Source organism: Onychostoma macrolepis, chromosome 16 (genome assembly GCF_012432095.1).
Source record: "Onychostoma macrolepis isolate SWU-2019 chromosome 16, ASM1243209v1, whole genome shotgun sequence".
Classification (NCBI taxonomy): Eukaryota; Metazoa; Chordata; class Actinopteri; order Cypriniformes; family Cyprinidae; genus Onychostoma; species Onychostoma macrolepis.
The window spans coordinates 7348579-7367163 of NC_081170.1; the positions used below are offsets into that span (position 1 = coordinate 7348579).

The window sequence follows — 18585 nt, forward strand, 5'->3', positions numbered from 1 at the left end:
GAATTACATTACGATCTCTTAGTTGTGGCTGTTGTGCGTAATAATGTTCTTTATTTTATTTTTTAAAATAACAGATTTTTGTACATGTGCTATAGTAATACAATGTTTTTGGACATATTCTAAGGTAATGTTTTTTGTGGATATCTACAATGATGTATCATCAGTGAAAATAAAAATGGTGTTTTGATATTAAACAGGATAATAGTAACATGGTTTACACTGTCATGTGACTTTTAAGTCTGCTTCATATTGGGGTCCCAATCACATTATTATTATTTTCAACTTTCATTTAAACCCTTTTCCATAATTGACGACAAAAGCCTTCACAATAGGTGTATGATGACTTAAGATAATATCGTAATTAGCCATGTCAACTCTGATTTTTTACAATATGGTACAGTATTTTATTGCATATTACTTCAATTTTCAAATAAATGTATTTATCTTAAATAATTTCATATAGTACTGTGGACAACAGCCTCTCTAGCTACGTACAGCTATTAAAATGACATATCACTCATTTTTCAACTAAAACATTACATGAACTGAGCCAAGGACTGTTATCAAACAACAAAACAAATGTATAAAAATGATAACTAATCAATTAAACAGTTAACTTAAGCGCATTCACAAAATAGTTCATGAACATGAAACTGTGATCTTTATTCAACAAAAGTCTTTATTTCATTGCAGTTACATGTTAAACCAATAAGGGCGTTTTCTGTGGCGTTCTACTATTCTCTTGTCCTTATCTGCTTCAGAGGGTGTTTCATTTTCATATAAAACAACAGACTCTACAGCAGGAGTGTTGAGAGGTCTGCCTTCCATGATGGAGATTTGCTTTCGTATCATTGCGGTCTCCTTCCTGACCTTTTCATAGCAGAATCCACACAGAGTATGCTTCAGTTTCATGTTGCCACACTCCAGACACGGCTCAATGTTGTACTGGAAAAGAAAAACAAGGATAAATTGCCGTTTACTACAGCACAGTATAACATTTAAAGTTTTTTTTTAATTTACATCATGCTAATTAATATAATTTAATTTATATAATACCAGTGAGATCTTACCTTGACTTTTATCAGTTTATTTGGGTGTCGTCTTCTGCAACGATTTATTTCAATGGTTCTTCTCTTTTTAGGAGCTGCCATCCAAAAGATACTGTCCAAGAAACTGGGCTCAGAGTTTTCTTCATCGCTGCTGTGATGGGATTGAGGAAGAATCTGGGGACCATTTACTGCCAGAGCTGGACCTGAAGAAAATATTTATGTGATAGATTAATAAAATAATAATCAAACGGAGTTACTCAAATTATTTTTAAACACACAGTAGCATTTTAAATATACTTTACCCTGAACACTGTCCATTTATTATTATTTTCAACTTTCATTTAAACCCTTTTCCATAATTGACGACAAAAGCCTTCACAATAGGTGTATGATGACTTAAGATAATATCGTAATTAGCCATGTCAACTCTGATTTTTACAATATGGTACAGTATTTTATTGCATATTACTTCAATTTTCAAATAAATGTATTTATCTTAAATAATTTCATATAGTACTGTGGACAACAGCCTCTAGCTACGTACAGCTATTAAAATGACATATCACTCATTTTTCAACTAAAACATTACATGAACTGAGCCAAGGACTGTTATCAAACAACAAAACAAATGTATAAAAATGATAACTAATCAATTAAACAGTTAACTTAAGCGCATTCACAAAATAGTTCATGAACATGAAACTGTGATCTTTATTCAACAAAAGTCTTTATTTCATTGCAGTTACATGTTAAACCAATAAGGGCGTTTTCTGTGGCGTTCTACTATTCTCTTGTCCTTATCTGCTTCAGAGGGTGTTTCATTTTCATATAAAACAACAGACTCTACAGCAGGAGTGTTGAGAGGTCTGCCTTCCATGATGGAGATTTGCTTTCGTATCATTGCGGTCTCCTTCCTGACCTTTTCATAGCAGAATCCACACAGAGTATGCTTCAGTTTCATGTTGCCACACTCCAGACACGGCTCAATGTTGTACTGGAAAAGAAAAACAAGGATAAATTGCCGTTTACTACAGCACAGTATAACATTTAAAGTTTTTTTTTAATTTACATCATGCTAATTAATATAATTTAATTTATATAATACCAGTGAGATCTTACCTTGACTTTTATCAGTTTATTTGGGTGTCGTCTTCTGCAACGATTTATTTCAATGGTTCTTCTCTTTTTAGGAGCTGCCATCCAAAAGATACTGTCCAAGAAACTGGGCTCAGAGTTTTCTTCATCGCTGCTGTGATGGGATTGAGGAAGAATCTGGGGACCATTTACTGCCAGAGCTGGACCTGAAGAAAATATTTATGTGATAGATTAATAAAATAATAATCAAACGGAGTTACTCAAATTATTTTTAAACACACAGTAGCATTTTAAATATACTTTACCCTGAACACTGTCCATTTATTATTATTTTTTTATAAAAGAGAGATAAACTCGAGTTCAAAGTGCTTTAAATATTTAAAAATATATATTTTTAAATAATTATAAAAAACACTTTTTAATTAAGAAACATAAAAAAGAAGCTATCAATTATTGAAGCTATCATATCAGCTATCAATCCGCATTTTGCATGCATGTTCCATATTTGTTTTTGTTCCACATATATTTTTAATAACATGTTGCCTAATTAGCCACATAAATTAAGAAAACATATCTAAAGAAAAAAAAAAATAACGGCAACATTTCATTCCGATTAAAGAGACTTTTTATTCTATTTAACCTTGTAGTACTTCCTCTTAAAAACACAACAGATTGCCATGCGTCTCCTTGAGCCCTTCACTTACCAGATATAATGACTTACAAAACAAACTCCAAAATTTAATATCACATAGGAATGGTCAGTCAGAATGAAAAAAAAAATATTAAATTAAGCTTAATTGGGAAATAAGTGTATGTATAGTGATATGAGTGGAAGAGAGTATAACACATGACATTACAGTAAATGCACTCACCGAAGCTGTCAAAACCCGTTGCTTGCGCTAAACGGAGTTCCAGACGCTGCAGAGAGCGTCCGACAAAATGAAGTAAACCAGATAATGACATTATATGCGGTATTGTATTTCAGATTAATTTAACACGTAAGTTACAGACCTAACATCCTCACGGTCACAGCGCCAAAAAAGACCTACTGCGCATGCGCCTTGTTCTGCACCCGTGCATTCTGGGATTTGTAGTACAGCGTTTTAAAAATTCAGCTTTATTTCTGAGCGGGTGTGGGCGAAATATGTTCAAATTATATGATTAAACCAATAAATGTTTTAATTATTACATGATTTTAATTGGTGCCAGGTAAAATAAAACCAAACATCCAAAGTTATTTATAAACTTATCCTTGTGGGCTGCAATACCCACAATTCATTAAGCAATCCCAGTAACTCTTTCAGCCAATCAGATCAATTAAGCGCGTGTCGTCACTTCCCCATCAGTCAGACACAGTCATGGCAGAAAGAGGGTACAGTTTCTCCCTCACCACTTTCAGGTAATAAACATCATGATTTTGTTATATCCAGTGTGCTCATGAAGATCAAACGAATGTGTTTTTTAGCGAATCGCGAAGCTCGAGTTTTGTGGTGAGCTTTCCGTCAATCAGAGGCGTTAAATCATTATCCGGCCGCTGATGCAGAGTCACTGCGTTTGTGATGCAGTGCTTATTTTATTCATGTGCATCAACATTCATGAACAGGATGAACTAAACACATAAGAATTCCAAAGCAACTAATTGAACACTCTCGTAGGTGTTTAAAGGACATACTTGGGCTCAGTTTTGTCTTTGCGATTGGAACTTGCTTATTTTACTTTCACTTTCTGTGTATCGTGGGAAGCTATTCTTGTATATAACTCCTGAATCCACATGAACATGCGGTTTATAATTATCAGTACTGTTTTTTTTTGTTATTATTATAATAAAGTATAACTAAACGCAACATTTTTGTGACAATGTAAAAGTATAACATTTTTATCACTTTATATTTTTATATTCTTATTCTATTCTTTAAAAAAAATTAACACTAGCTTTTCTAATCTTTTTGTATTCTATCTATTTGTTTTCTTTTTATTTATTATGCAATTAACAAAAGCATAAAAGGCCTCTAACACTAGCTTTCTCTATTCTTTTTTTTATTCTATCTGTTTTCTTTTTATTTATTATATAATAATAAAAAAAAACTTGCTACTGCGTTAAGCGAAGTGAGACTTGTTATAGCGCTTGCATATAATTGCTCTTTTGTTGATTTTGATTGCTTCCATTGTCCTCATTTGTAAGTCGCTTTGGATAAAAGGGTCTGCTAAATGACTAAATGTAAATAAGGACAGTAGCACTTTTATTGTGCATATTTAATAATCCTAATTTGTATATTTGAAGTCTGTAAATGGGTAAAGTAACAATACAACACAAAGCTTTATATATGTTTTAACATATACAATTTTTTAAATCCAAGTCAACATTAACCCTAGTCAACATGTCAAAATATACTTCACCTTACAATTGCAACACTTTTCTTATTTTTCTGTTTGCAGCCCTTCAGGGAAGTTGGTACAGATTGAGTATGCTCTGGCAGCTGTAGCAGCTGGTGCTCCTTCAGTTGGAATAAAAGGTTAGTAATGTTCTTTTATTTATTTATTATGTGTGTCTTAACTTTGCATTATTTAGAAAACTTTATGGTTTTAGCATGTGCTTATTATGAGCTTTCATTTTATCCTCATTTCGTTTTCACAGCTTCAAATGGGGTTGTTCTTGCTACGGAAAAGAAGCAGAAATCGATATTGTATGATGAGCAAAGTGTTCACAAAGTAGAGCCCATAACCAAACACATTGGTATGGTCTACAGTGGCATGGGTCCAGACTACAGGTATGGATTTGGAGCCTACATGATCAAACGCTATATAATAATTAATGATTCTTAATATAAAGCACGTGTAAGGCAGTCTTGTTAAAAAAAAAAAGCGTATTTGACATTCAAAGCTATTGTTTTAATGTTTTTAAATATTTTAAGGAATAGTTCACCCAAAAATGAAAATTTGCTCGCCCTCAGGCCATCCAAGATATAGATGAGTTTGTTTCTTCATCAGAACAGATTTTGAGAAATGCAGCATTACATCACTTGCTCACCAGTGGATCCTCTGCATTGAATGGGTGCCGTCAGAATGAGAGTTCAAACAGCTGATAAAAACATCACAATAATACACAAGTAATCCATACCACTTCAAGCTATCAGTTAATATCTTGTGAGGCGAAAAGCTGCATGTATGTAGGAAACATCCATTATTTAGGTGTTTTAACTTTAAACTGTCACCTCAAGTCAAAATCCATAATAACACTTCCTCTAATGAAAAAGTCCATCCCCTGTTTGTCCTCTCACATTAAAATGCTGTTTTAGACTGTTTTCACTTGTAAACAGTGCTTGATCTGTGTATAAGTGAGCAAGTGATGCAATGCTAAATTCTTCAAATCCATTTCAATGAAGAAACACACTGATCTGCATCTTGGATGGCCTGTGGCTGAGTCCATTTTCAGTAAAAATGTCAGATTTTTCATATTGTCGTAATTTAAATAGAAAGGTGGGATTATATGGCAAAGACAAGATGCTAAATAAGAGTTGTTGTAATGGGTTTTTATCATGTTTGCAGGGTTCTGGTGCGAAGGGCACGGAAGCTGGCTCAGCAGTACTTCCTGGTCTATCAGGAGCCGATTCCTACAGGGCAGCTTGTTCAGAGAGTGGCTTCTGTTATGCAGGAGTACACACAATCAGGGTACGTGTGATATGTCTCCATTGCACAATTTACCACTGTTACAATTGTTCTGAAAGTTGCCCTACAAACAGCTCTTTTGCAAAATTTAAAACAATATGCATCTACCAAACTGACAGTGGCATAACATGCAGATTTTGTCATGCTATTGTTTTGACACAGAGGTGTTCGGCCATTCGGTGTGTCACTCCTGATTGCTGGCTGGGATGAAGACCGTCCATACCTTTTCCAATCAGATCCCTCGGTATGCTTATTATTCACTTTGGTATTATTTAATTTCATTTATTGTATTAGTGTAATCTTTAAATTTGAACTGAAAATAATTGCCTCTTAAAATTTAAGCTCTTTATTATGCACTGTATTCGAAAAATAAGCTGGACTTTGATCTGTTTAAGGGAGCATACTTTGCATGGAAAGCCACAGCGATGGGGAAGAACTATGTGAATGGGAAAACATTCCTTGAAAAAAGGTATAAAACGTAATAAATGAAACCCTTTTAGTCTTCCTAAATGTACAACATCTCATTTGTTTCATTTTCCTGTTTTAGATACAACAAGGATCTGGAACTGGAAGATGCGATTCACACTGCTATTCTGACTCTTAAGGTAATAATTATAGAATTATATTATAATAATTCACAACCCAGCCACATTTGCTAAAGGTCTGTTAATTGAAGTAATGTATTAGATACCATTATTATTTGCATACAAGATCTAAAATAAAATATTTAGTAGCTGTGAAACGGTCTGTTGCATTGTAAAATATTGTTTCCCTGTAGGAATTAAATCTTTTTATCTAGCTGTTTTTCATTGTGCATTGGTGACAAGCGAGCTAGAGTCAATATCTCACTGAGACTGTAACTGTCACAAAGTGTGACGTTTTATTTACTTGCCAAAGCCTCAAATTGACTTGCTGAATAAACCCTGTTTGCATTAATGTCAAACATCAATGTTAACTATAACTACTTTTGTTACAGGAAAGCTTTGAAGGTCAAATGACTGAGGACAACATTGAGGTGGGAATCTGCAATGAAGCAGGATTTAGGCGACTGACTCCAGCGGAGGTGAAAGACTATCTAGCCGCCATTGCTTAAATCACCTTTTCAAGTTGTAGATTGAGCACTTGTCTTCACTAGTACAACTTCATTAGTACTTATTCTTGAGTTTGAGACATGTAAAGGCATGGAAATAAGTGAAAGTTGTATTGTTTATATTTTGCTTTTCTTTCTTACTAAAGGAAAAAAATAAACAAGTCTTTTGAAATTCTTTTGACTGTTTCCATTTGTTCTGTTGTGCAATATATTAGTCATGCATAAAAGAGGACTGAGAATACTTAACATTTGGTTTTATAACTTTAACTTCCATCTGAAATGACAGTTATTATTCTGTGTTTGAGAGTCGAAAAACAAGCTCATGAGGGGGTTTGGCCTGCGACAGCCAATCAGAATCTTGAGCGCCGCGTCACTTATGGCGCGCCAAAAAATAAGCCGGTACTCCTTTCCAACAGTATTCCTACGCAAAATCGGATACTTGTACATATAAAAGCTTCAAAGTTTTTGGCAGTGAGAGGTCCAGAAATTTCTGTTTTATAGTTTAATCATGTCCATTTGAATATCACATTTGTATTTGGAACAAGAAAATGTGTTGTTAGTGCGGCCATTCGCTTAAACGGCTCTAGTTTCTGTCTCGCCAGCGCATTCGTATTATGCGTTGTGTCATTTGACTGAAAGTGACGTTTGTGGCGCCAGAAATCAAGGAGGCGCGGAGTTCGTTTTCAAAACGATGCTTTATCGTTCAAAGTATTAGGCGTATTAAAAGCTTGACAAAAACTTTTTAGAAGTGAGTTTGACAGCGAATGGTCTGAGGGTCTTAAAAGGCTCGTAAAAGATGGTGATGCTACGCAGTAACGGTGATATGGACTGCAGCTCGGAGTTTCTCTCTCTGAACCCGCCTCAGAGAAAGTCCGCGCGGCTGAAAAAGGCCCATGATGACAGTTTAACAAGCGCTGAGGACAGTCCCGCTAATGTGAGTTAATGTCTCTTCTTTACAAGTACTAATGTGTTAGTAATTTTTTTTTTTTTTGTTTGCCTACAGTAAAATTTTCGCGGTAACAAAACAAAGTTGGCTGTTAAAAGAGCGCGAGATGCTTGAGGGAACTGCATAAGCGCGCGACCCGTTAACTGTTACAAAACCAAAACATATAAGTTGATGTGCAATGTATACACCGGTAATAATTTATAAAGAGTATGTCTGTGGGAGTATTTTATGATTCAAAAATGCGATCTGCATTTCTGTAGATGGATAGTTGGCAAGTCAGAATAAGAATTTACTTTTATTGGCAAAGCAAGTTATGGCTCACTGTTACACGATGCATAATATATACACTTTAACCATTTTAATCACCTGCAAATAGTATGTGGTGTGACACTTTGGAAAGTACAAATAATCCGTGTCAACGAATAGAATGTGAGGTCCTGCAAAGTTAGAAGAAATACTGTTTAAAATATTTTATATAGATTATAGCATGTCAGACACTATGATGTATGCATGATCAATTTTTAGGGATTTTTGACTGTAAAGGAGGAAAACAACATGAGGAGCAGAGCTCAAAGAGGAAGACATATGGTCACCTTTGCTGATATGAATGGACAAACAAGCAAATCTCCTCCAAAAGATGAGAAAAGTGGGAGGCATTTAAGGTGGGAGTGTCATGGTTTAATTTCTTGTCCTCTTATATTTGTTTAATCATTAACCATCTGTTATACTGTATTTATTAGATGTTATTTGTTAATCTGTGTGTTCTATTATTTATTTATTCATAGAAAATCTCCAAGACTTCTGGCAGAGGGGGAGAGGTCGGCAGATGAGCACACAGGTGGGCACGTCAGAGTATTTGATAAACATTAGACAGCAGTTTTGTTGGTTTTCAGCTTACTAAAAATGAATCAATTTCTTTTGTCAGATGAGATGGAGTCAACTCCCACTTCTCGAAACCTCCGTGCTCGGATTCAAAGGCGAGAAGAAGACAGTGCTGTGAGACGTAGCTCCAGAATCACACGATATAAGCTTGACGCTAGAAACCAGTCGGTCCTCTATGACAGGCTCATTACGAAGTATGCACTAATATAGAAAACACGCTCTGATATTTCTGTGTTTGTAAGCACAGTGACTAATTTGTCAGATTTAATGAACTGTTTTTTTGATGAGTTAAAATATACCTTTATATTCAGAATATTATATTCTGGATATTTACACGATTCTTGGCTCTCATAGACTGTTTTCTTCTATTTTAGCACTGCAGAGGCTGTACTTCAGAAGATGGATGACATGCAGAAGATGCGCCGGAGACTGAGGAGCAGAGACAGTGAGGAGGAGGTGTGTCATTGACTCCTCCAGTACTGTTGCGATCAGTCAGGGCTTCACTCAACTGTTTTTGTGTTTCTTTTTAGAATTTGAGAATTTACTCTGGGACAAAAAGGAAGAGGATCACAAAACCTTCAGTAAGAGGACAAGAAGAGAGTTCAGACAACCAGGAGAATGGTAACTGTGAATCAGGAACCCATTAACCCTGAACCAGTGTTTACTGCACCATTATTTAGCAGTGGTTCTGTGTTACTGTTGAATCACAGCCCCACAACAAAAAACATTTATATTAGCCCCAGATGTATTTGGAAACTTAAACCAACCTGTATTTGATTTCCAGAATATAGTGATCAAGAGGGGGAGGTGGAGGATGGAGAAGGTGAGGAAGAGGAAAATGATGAGGGAGATGAAGAGGATGAAGATGAAGACGAAGAAGACAATGGAAAGCGCTATGAGTTTCGACAAAGAAAAGCTGTTGTGCGTTACCAGGCGCCTCTTGATGGTTGGTGTTATAGTACATTAAACAGAACATGCATTGAAATGTAATTAAATCATCTTTTTATGTTTCATGCGTCGTTTCATTATTTGCTTTTTAATATATTTTTTAATTACAGAGCCAAAAAAGCAGAGCATATTTTTTAAGCGTCACTCCACCCCAATTAGACGAAGATATACATTTAGTACCTCGAGTCCCAGGAGCCTTTACAACAACAGGAGGGGCACCAGGTCAGTACTAGTCATCTGCTTTTCTCCAAATTCTTTATCAACATAATTTAATCCAGTTTTCAAGAAATAGCAAGGTCTTGGATAATTAAGTATCAATTTGAGTCTTGACTTTACAGGGTTTTCTTTCAAAAATGGATCTGCACAAGAGACACAATGCAGTGGTTAATTACATTGTATACAAAAAAACAGTACTTGCTTCATCACCCAAAATCCAACTTTGAATAGTCGAGTATTAGTAATGCACATTCCTACTTTGCACTGTAGTGTCTTTGTTGTAATCTCAGAGGCACTCATTTGTTTCCACTCAACTTTGTGTGTTTCTTGTGCTGTAGTTGTAGCAGAAATTAGGTTGATGGGTAAGACCAAGCTTTCTTGCAGCCTTTCTTGAGCACATGTGCATGTGGATGATTGAAGGACTTCCAAAGTGGGACTGTTCCAACAAAAACAAAAACAATCTACGATATGTCACGCTAACATAATTATGTTGCTATATATATATGATGCTATAAAGGTTTTTTTGCTGTTTAAAATAGTCTTTTTGTGCTTTTTTCTTTCTTATCTCAGGAGAAGACATGCCATCCACAGTAGTGACTCCACCTCGTCCTCTTCTTCTGATGAAGAGAAATTTGAGAGGCGGAGAAGTAAGAGTCGTAGCAGGTCAATAAACAGGTAAAAGCTTTTAGTGAGAACATTTTATTTTAGAGATGCTATGCTTTCAAAGACACCTGGGTTCAAAGACTTGCAGAGCAAACATGACCAATCATAGCTCTGAAATACAACAACTGTACTTGGTTTTGTGCAAGCGAAAGAGAATCTATATCTGTTGTAGCTCTTATAAGAATTGTTTCTTAGACATCATCATCTGTAAATTTTGTAGCTCTTTGTATTTGAAAGCAATTATTAAACAAAAGTTTTAGAAAAAAATCTTAACACATTTCCCTTGTAGATGCCTCCCAATGAATTTACGGAAGGAGGATTTGTTGGGAATCCACAAGGACAGGATTAAAATTGGAGCAAGTCTTGCAGATGTTGATCCAATGCAAATTGACCAAACAGTAAGTATTTGCCGTTTGAATTGAAATTCAAAAAGTGTACAGACCTGTGTTTGACTGTTGGGTTTCCATGTGCAGGTGCGCTTTGACAGCATTGGAGGTTTGGGCAAACACATCTCTGCACTGAAGGAGATGGTTGTGTTTCCTTTACTCTACCCTGAGGTCTTTGAGAAGTTTAAGATTCAGCCTCCAAGGTATGCAAAGCATTACTGATAAATATTTACATTAAAATACCTATTTGGATGACTGATCAGTGGTTTGCAAAAATGAGAGGTAATGCTAAACATCACCTTTTGCAGAATGTATGTTGATTGAATGCTATGTGTTTCCAGAGGCTGTCTGTTCTACGGCCCTCCTGGCACAGGAAAGACTTTAGTAGCTCGGGCCCTAGCAAACGAGTGCAGTCAAGGTGAGAGGAAGGTGGCGTTCTTCATGAGAAAAGGAGCAGACTGCCTCAGCAAATGGGTGGGCGAGTCTGAGAGACAGCTCCGCCTCCTGTTTGACCAGGTTGCCCACATTTAAACGTAACTTAATTTAAATTTCATTTAAAAATGTTCATTTAGGAATGCCTAATTTTGTCAACATCTTTAATTTTAAAGGCATACCAGATGCGTCCATCAATTATTTTCTTTGATGAAATTGATGGGATCGCACCTGTTCGGTCCAGCCGGCAAGACCAGATACACAGGTATGTTAGTCTGTGTTTCTGCAATTTTTTTTTTTTCATTTCTTGCTGTCCTGTTATGAAGCTGTTATGAAATAGTTTGTTTATCTTGTCTGAAGCTCCATCGTGTCCACTCTGTTGGCTCTCATGGATGGGCTAGACAGCCGTGGTGAGGTGGTTGTTGTCGGAGCCACTAACCGTCTGGACTCCATTGATCCTGCACTCAGACGGCCTGGACGATTTGACAGAGAGTTTCTCTTCAACCTACCAGACAGAGAGGTGGGAGTTTGGAGCTCTGTTGTGGACTGCCGTAGTGTTTATTTTCGACTGCAGGTTTTTTTTGTTTGTTTGTTATAAAGTAACCTACAAGACATTGTTGCTGATCTGTAGGCTCGCAAAGATATTTTGAAGATTCATACTAGGCAGTGGGACCCGCAGCTGTCTGATGTGTTTCTTGAAGAGTTGGCAGACAAGTGTGTTGGTAAGAGCTTTTCCTGTTCCACTATATGAAATGACCTGATGAGTGCATCTCGCATAACAGCTTACCTTTGTCTCAGTTTTCTCAGTGCCAACACAGAGGCTGGTGCTTTCCAACACACCTCCAGAACCTGCTGTATTTGGGTTTTGAGTAGCAGTGTTATGTAACATTCTGCTGTTCTAGTATTCCCACTCTCTAGTACTCTCAATTCTGGCTTTTACAGAGCCCTCAGACTGTCTCATGCTGTCCAAGTTGGCAGTTCTTATCCAGAATAAACTGCACTATCATCCCTGATTGTATACCAATAGTCAAAACTCTCCCTGTGCTTCCAGGTTATTGCGGCGCAGACATCAAAGCTGTGTGTTCAGAAGCAGCTCTGTGTGCCTTGCGTAGACACTACCCCCAGATCTATGCATCCTCCCAGAAACTCCTGCTGGATGTGGAGTCCATCAGCGTGAGTGGCCGGGACTTCCTCTCTGCTATGAGGAAGATGGTTCCAGCTTCACAGAGGGCGGTGGCCTCTCCAGCTAAAGCACTCACGCCTGTTATTGAACCCCTGCTGAGCTCTGCCCTCAATAACGCCATGGAGATGCTGCAGAGACTCTTTCCTCATGTAGAGCAGGGCCTCAAGAAGAAAAGAGATGCTGGTAAAGACAACTATTTTTATCACTCATCCCCATAATATTGTGTTAACCACTCATGTTTTGTTTAGGAAATGTAAAAATCAAGTTTGTATTTTGAAATTCCCGATCAATGCAAATAAATAATCTCTATTTTAGAGGGTGTGTCTGGCATCTTAGATGATCTACTACAGAGTGAAGATGAGGGGTCCTCTGTGTGCATTACTAATAAAGGCCAGAAGAGCACTGGACCGTCTGCATCTGCGCTTCATCTGAACAGGTGAGAAATGCGATGAACTGACTTCTGTGCTGACTTGGTGCATGTTGTGAAGCATAAGAAATATTCTAAACAAATTCTGATGTTTTATTGTGGCAAATAATGTACTGTTATCCAATTTAAAGGACCGACACGAGTGATATGACGTGTCACATACACAATTTCCCTTTTCTTGACTGAATTGTTCATGTGTGGTTTCACTCACTGTGTATAGATATGAGTTCACAGGAAGCCTTGCTATGAGATAAAAGATATAATTATATGTATTCAAAGATTTCAAAGACAGGATGTATTTTTTCTAAATGCTTTTTACCAGATCCAGTTTATTATCAACAACTGTTTTTCTTAATCATGCCCATACATATGTAAAAAAAATAAAATTTATAAAAAAAAATAATACACATATTGGGTAAAAGTCAAATTTTAATTAGATTATTATTCTAATTCTTAATTATTATTTATCATATTGTAAAAAAAAAAAAAGATGCTAATAGTTGTTATTATTGTGCCTTGGACAAATTATTTTGCTGTAATGCATTCTAGGATTTGCCTAAAAAGATGGTTTCTTCAATATCTTTGTGTTGCTACTTAGTTTTGTAACATTCTTTTTATTAGGAATGTGCCTATATGATGCCTTTTAATGCTGTGTTGGTAGGCACCTCAGCAGGTATTTGAGACAAAGCTGAAAAAAGCTAAAAAAAAGCTTTTGTTTTGACCTGCCTGTCATTGCTGTGTTTCATTTCTTTCATTACATGTATTATAGGAGTGCCCTGCAGCAGCCCACCTCATTCAGACCCAGACTGCTTCTCTGTGGGACATCAGGCTCTGGTCAGACTTCACACTTGGCTCCTGCTATTCTCCATGCCCTGGAGAAGTTCACCGTTTATACACTTGACGTTGCTGTGTTGTATGGGGTCAGTTCAGCCACCCCAGAAGAGGCCTGTGCACAGGTGAACACTCAGAATTTATAGTAGAAATCAAGATACATGGATAAACTTGTTTTATTAAATGACTGTCAATCTGTATTGTACATCAGGTTTTCTGTGAGGCGAGGAGAACCGCCCCCAGCATTCTGTATATTCCACACATTCAGCGCTGGTGGGACACTGTGAGCTGCACTTTAAAGGCCACATTCATCAGTCTCCTGCAGGACATCCCTTCATTCTGCCCCTGCCTCCTCCTTGCCACATGCAGCTTTCCTCACCACACGCTCTATCCTGAGGTACCACATGTACTTATAAACCGTACTGGAGCTTGTTTGGCTTAAAGAGTAAATAAAATGCCATTTGTGATATAAAGTTATTGTATAACATTTTTTTATTGTTTAAAGGTGCAGGATCTTTTCCATGTTGAGTATGGTGAGGTGTTCGATGTTCCGCTTCCATCTCGGAAGGAGAGGCTCAGATTCTTTGAGGATCTTATTTTAAATCAAGCTGCTAAAGCACCGGTGTCTAAGAGAGATGCAGGTGAGTATTTTTTTTTTTCATGTTTTTCAAATTGTTAGTATTTTCATGCACATTTGTGATAACTCCTCTTTTCTTCTTAGTCCTCCAGGCACTGGAGCTGTTACCGGTGGCCCCTCCACCGCCTCCCCGCCAGCTCTCTGAGCGGGAGATGCAGAAGCTAGAAGAACAGGAAGAGGACACGCTCAGGGAACTCCGCCTCTTCCTGCGGGATGTCACCAACCGACTGGCTCAGGACAAACGCTTTAAGGCATTTACAAAGCCTGTGGACACAGAGGAGGTAAGGCAAAGATGGCCTTCTGTATCAACTCTCTCCAGCTGTTAATATTTGTGAACCAGTGCCATGTGCTCATTTTTTTTTTTTTTTGGACAGGTTCCCGATTACACTACAGTCATCAAACAGCCTATGGACCTGTCCACAGTTCTCTCCAAAATTGATTTGCACAAGTATGAAACTGTGGCGGCTTACCTGCAGGATGTGGATCTAATCTGGCAGAATGCCCTCGAGTACAACCCAGACAGAGACCCCTCAGGTAGGCTGAGAATTTTAGCTATGAAGTAGAAAACAGTTCCATATCTGCATGATTGCAGATGTGATATTGACTTTATACAATAGTTGAATAAAAAAAAGTTTATATTGTGTTAACATTTAGACACAGGATTTTCTTTTTTGCTCAATTTCTCAAATGAAAATTAGTTCCAAACAAAGCCACAGTTGAACTGTTGTGCATCTCGGAGAAACACACACACAACTGTTTCATTACTGAATGAATCCAGGTTTGGAGCCAATGATTCAGTCATCAGAAAGAGTCACTTGTTTTGTTTCTGAATGAATCAGTCATTTGAAGGAATCAGTTAAATAATTCACTCATTAAGACTTGGCGCCACCTTATGGCAGTTTCAGTATAATATTATTTTACAATATTACGGTTTATATTGTATATTTGATTAACTAAATTCAGCCATTGGCGAGCATAAAGGACTTCCAGAAACATTGTAAAATTGTAATTTATTATAAAATTTTAACTGGTTCGTGATTTATTTACTGAACATTAGTGACACGACCACCTTATTGTATGTAGGCAGTTTACGGTTTCCATTCAACTTGGCACATTAATACTCAAATTTGCGGTCAAGGGTTTGTTTTGTCAGCATTGGCTGTTTCACTTTGATAGAATATCCAGTCAAATTTCAGGGATAGAACTATTCTTTATGACTTTCCAAGTGCGTTTTGCATAATTACATAATATTTGTGTGATTTCTGTAGCATGCAGTAACTATGTTTGTGCTTGTAATAGATCGGCTCATCAGACACCGTGCCTGTGCTCTCAAAGACACTGTGCATGCCATAATCAGAGATGAATTTGATGAGAACTTCGAGAAGATCTGCGCTGAGATCAAGGAGTCTCGCCTCAGACGAGGTTTCACTGACACTACTTCAGATCATATATTGATAGGAGTGAGACTGTAGCCATCACTCACATGTCTAATGTTTTATTATTAGGCTCCACCTCATCACGATTCACTCCTGCCTACTATCACGTGCTGCCAAAGGTGTCTGCTACAGTGGAGCAGAAGATGAGTGATCCAGCACCCAGTAAAGATGCTACACCTGTGCCAGCACAATCAGTGATAACACCACGTCAAACAGGAATTAATACAGGTGACTAACAGAGCTGTACTGCCTGACGTCAGTGCTGTAGGGCCTCGCAAAACTGCCATCCATGAGGTTTTAGGATCTGTAGTTTTGATTAAATTATGAGCACTTGTGACATTTCATGATACCTGATAACAGTTTTGAAACCACAATATTATTATTATTTGGCAGTGTTTCTCTTTCCATTGTAAAATTGTTTTACTTTTGGGAATTACATGAAGGTTACATGCCATTTTTAATTTAATGTTAATATTAATCTTATTTAATAATAAGATATTTTTAAAGTTGATTTTAACATTAAAATAATGGCATGTATTTTAAAAGTATGTCCCAATTAAATAAAATAAAAAATAAAAAAATCAGTTTATTAAAAAAATTAATTAAAGTGTCAGTAATAAAGGCCAAGTAAATTAAGAGTGATTTTGTCTTTTTCTTGTCAATATTGTTTGATTTACAAGAAAAAATTTTTTTAGCATTGACTTATATACTTAAAATATTTTACCACTAGTTTTGACATTAAGTTAGATTGGTAGGCTTTCTTTCATGCAGGCTGTGAATTAAATATTTTATCTATCCACAGCTTCACAGATGAAAAAGAAGAGGAAAAATCGATGGAGAAATGGATTCATCCGCAGAAAGAAGTCTTGCTCAAATTTGAACTCTAAAGACAACCCTAACACAGCAGAATCAGGAGACGAAGAGGAGGATGAAGAGGAAGATGGAAAACAGGCTGAGAGTGAAGATCCAGAGAAAATGAAAGATGCAGAATGTGAGTCAATGGAGACTGATGGCTGCGCTCGTGCAGAGGACCCTACAGAATCCACTGCTGTAGCACAGAATAACAACATCCCTAATGAAGGACAAGAACCTGATAATGCTGCCTCTGCAGAAGACGAGGACGTAAATGTCGAGACAGTCCATAATGATGTCACTGATTGCCACAATGATGTCCAAGAATCAGAGAGCAGTGAACCTAAGAGGACAGAGCCAAGTGCAGAGGACAACACAGGAACAGGTTAGCAAATCACAAAAAAAAAAAAAAAAAAATTAGCATTTATTTTATAACAGTTGTGGTGTTTCTGTGAGCATAAAGCAGTACTTGACTTTGCATGGGATTTTCAGAGTTCAGACTGAGGCGGATGACAAGAGGTTTTAAGATGCAGGCCGAACAGCAGAGTCTCATCAGTGTGGATGCTGCCATGAAGATCCTGGAGCAGAAGAACATGCCTCTTATCGTGGACCACAACAAACTGAAAGTAAGTCAGATATCTTATTCTTATTATTACCGGAAGTGGTAAAACTAAAGAAGTAGTGTGCATTAATTTGACTTCTACGTTGGAAAGGTGTTTTCAATCTGTTTTCATTCTTAATTCAGGAACTTCTACAGAGAGTTGTAGACATGACGGAGGGATATGAGGTCAATCAGCTGGAGAAACTTTATGCTCTGCTGTGTCAGAGCATTTATAGACACAGGAAAGATTACAACAAAACTGCACTTATACAGGTACATTTAGATGATGCAAGAATACATCCTGCTTCCTTATTGATTGTACAGTAAATTAAAAAAAAAAAAATATATATATATATATATATATATATATATGTATATATATATATATACACTATATTGCCAAAAGTATCGGGTCACCCCCTTCTAATGAACAGGTTTGACTACTTTAGTAATTTCATGAGTAAAAATCTTAAACATTAAGCATATAATGGTATTCTAGGGAATTGTGTGCTTCTAATTTTAAAGCAACAGTTTGGACAGGACCCTTTTCTATTCTAACATCACAATGCCTCTGTGTATAAGGCAAGGTTCAAAAAGAAATGATTGATTGAGTCAGTGTGGAAGAACATGACTGGTCTGCAGAAAGCCAAGTCCTAATCCAAGCTGAACACCTCTGGTGTGACTTTAAATGCAGATCTTGAACCAAAAACTCTTTACCAAACACCAATGACATGTACATATAGGTACAGTCATTAGTGTTTGGTAAAGAGTTTTTGGAAGCAAAAAAATTATAAGCACACAATTTCCTAGAATATCATTATATGCTTAAACATTAAGATTTGTACTCATGGAAATTACTAGAGTAGTCAAACCTGTTCATTAGAAGGGGGTGACCCAGTACTTTTGGCAATATAGTGTATATAAAAGGCTTATTAACTATCTGCCTATTCAACCTGTATTTTATTTTATTTTCCAGGAGATGTCAAAAGAAGTTGAAGAGTTTTCCCAGTTTTCTTTTTTATAAACAAACTACAATATATTTCTTATAAGAACTGTTCTATAAATTATATTTTGCTAATTCTTTAGTCATGTCTTTGAGTGTTGTGCATATTAAAAGCCGTTATCACAATTCTTATTGTCTTTTATACCTGGTTTTTATACCAAGCATATAGTTTGGTAATGGTACAAACATCTCACCTCCTTTTTGCCTGAAGTACTTCTGTGTTGTAATCACTTGTGGTTTAT

General features: G+C 36.7%; 4 protein-coding genes across 5 annotated transcripts; 2 read left to right on the forward strand and 2 right to left on the reverse strand.

Annotated features, from left to right (window-relative positions):
- Positions 1-382: 382 nt before the first annotated feature.
- Positions 383-1265, reverse strand: LOC131522112 (large ribosomal subunit protein bL32m-like). Its single transcript, XM_058747363.1, has 2 exons — positions 1071-1265; positions 383-945 (listed from the first exon to the last, which is right to left on the reverse strand). Exons 1-2 carry the CDS (start codon positions 1149-1151, stop codon positions 694-696), a joined length of 333 nt encoding a protein of 110 aa, XP_058603346.1. The 5' UTR covers positions 1152-1265; the 3' UTR covers positions 383-693.
- Positions 1266-1647: 382 nt separating this feature from the next.
- LOC131522605 (large ribosomal subunit protein bL32m-like) lies at positions 1648-3228 on the reverse strand. Its single transcript, XM_058748227.1, has 3 exons — positions 3017-3228; positions 2169-2350; positions 1648-2043 (listed from the first exon to the last, which is right to left on the reverse strand). The coding sequence occupies exons 1-3, from the start codon at positions 3105-3107 to the stop codon at positions 1792-1794; spliced, it is 525 nt and encodes a 174-aa protein (XP_058604210.1). The 5' UTR covers positions 3108-3228; the 3' UTR covers positions 1648-1791.
- A 233-nt stretch (positions 3229-3461) lies between these two features.
- Positions 3462-7072, forward strand: psma2a (proteasome 20S subunit alpha 2a). Its single transcript, XM_058748226.1, has 8 exons — positions 3462-3543; positions 4581-4657; positions 4780-4912; positions 5691-5813; positions 5973-6054; positions 6206-6279; positions 6358-6415; positions 6787-7072. Exons 1-8 carry the CDS (start codon positions 3503-3505, stop codon positions 6901-6903), a joined length of 705 nt encoding a protein of 234 aa, XP_058604209.1. The 5' UTR covers positions 3462-3502; the 3' UTR covers positions 6904-7072.
- Positions 7073-7376: 304 nt separating this feature from the next.
- On the forward strand, positions 7377-18471 carry LOC131522302 (ATPase family AAA domain-containing protein 2-like). 2 transcript variants are annotated; one of them, XM_058747713.1, is made up of 28 exons: positions 7377-7834; positions 8390-8508; positions 8632-8684; positions 8772-8922; positions 9103-9184; positions 9259-9349; positions 9513-9674; positions 9787-9898; positions 10463-10567; positions 10845-10953; positions 11029-11144; positions 11283-11457; positions 11550-11638; positions 11734-11893; positions 12005-12095; positions 12425-12739; positions 12872-12992; positions 13753-13939; positions 14026-14211; positions 14320-14455; positions 14536-14732; positions 14826-14985; positions 15751-15873; positions 15957-16115; positions 16690-17124; positions 17232-17365; positions 17485-17613; positions 18317-18471. In XM_058747713.1, the coding sequence occupies exons 1-28, from the start codon at positions 7697-7699 to the stop codon at positions 18362-18364; spliced, it is 4083 nt and encodes a 1360-aa protein (XP_058603696.1). In that variant the 5' UTR covers positions 7377-7696; the 3' UTR covers positions 18365-18471. The 2 variants fall into 2 exon arrangements, with proteins under 2 accessions (XP_058603696.1, XP_058603695.1); XM_058747712.1 differs by having other exon boundaries at positions 7378-7834; positions 8372-8508.
- Positions 18472-18585: the final 114 nt, after the last annotated feature.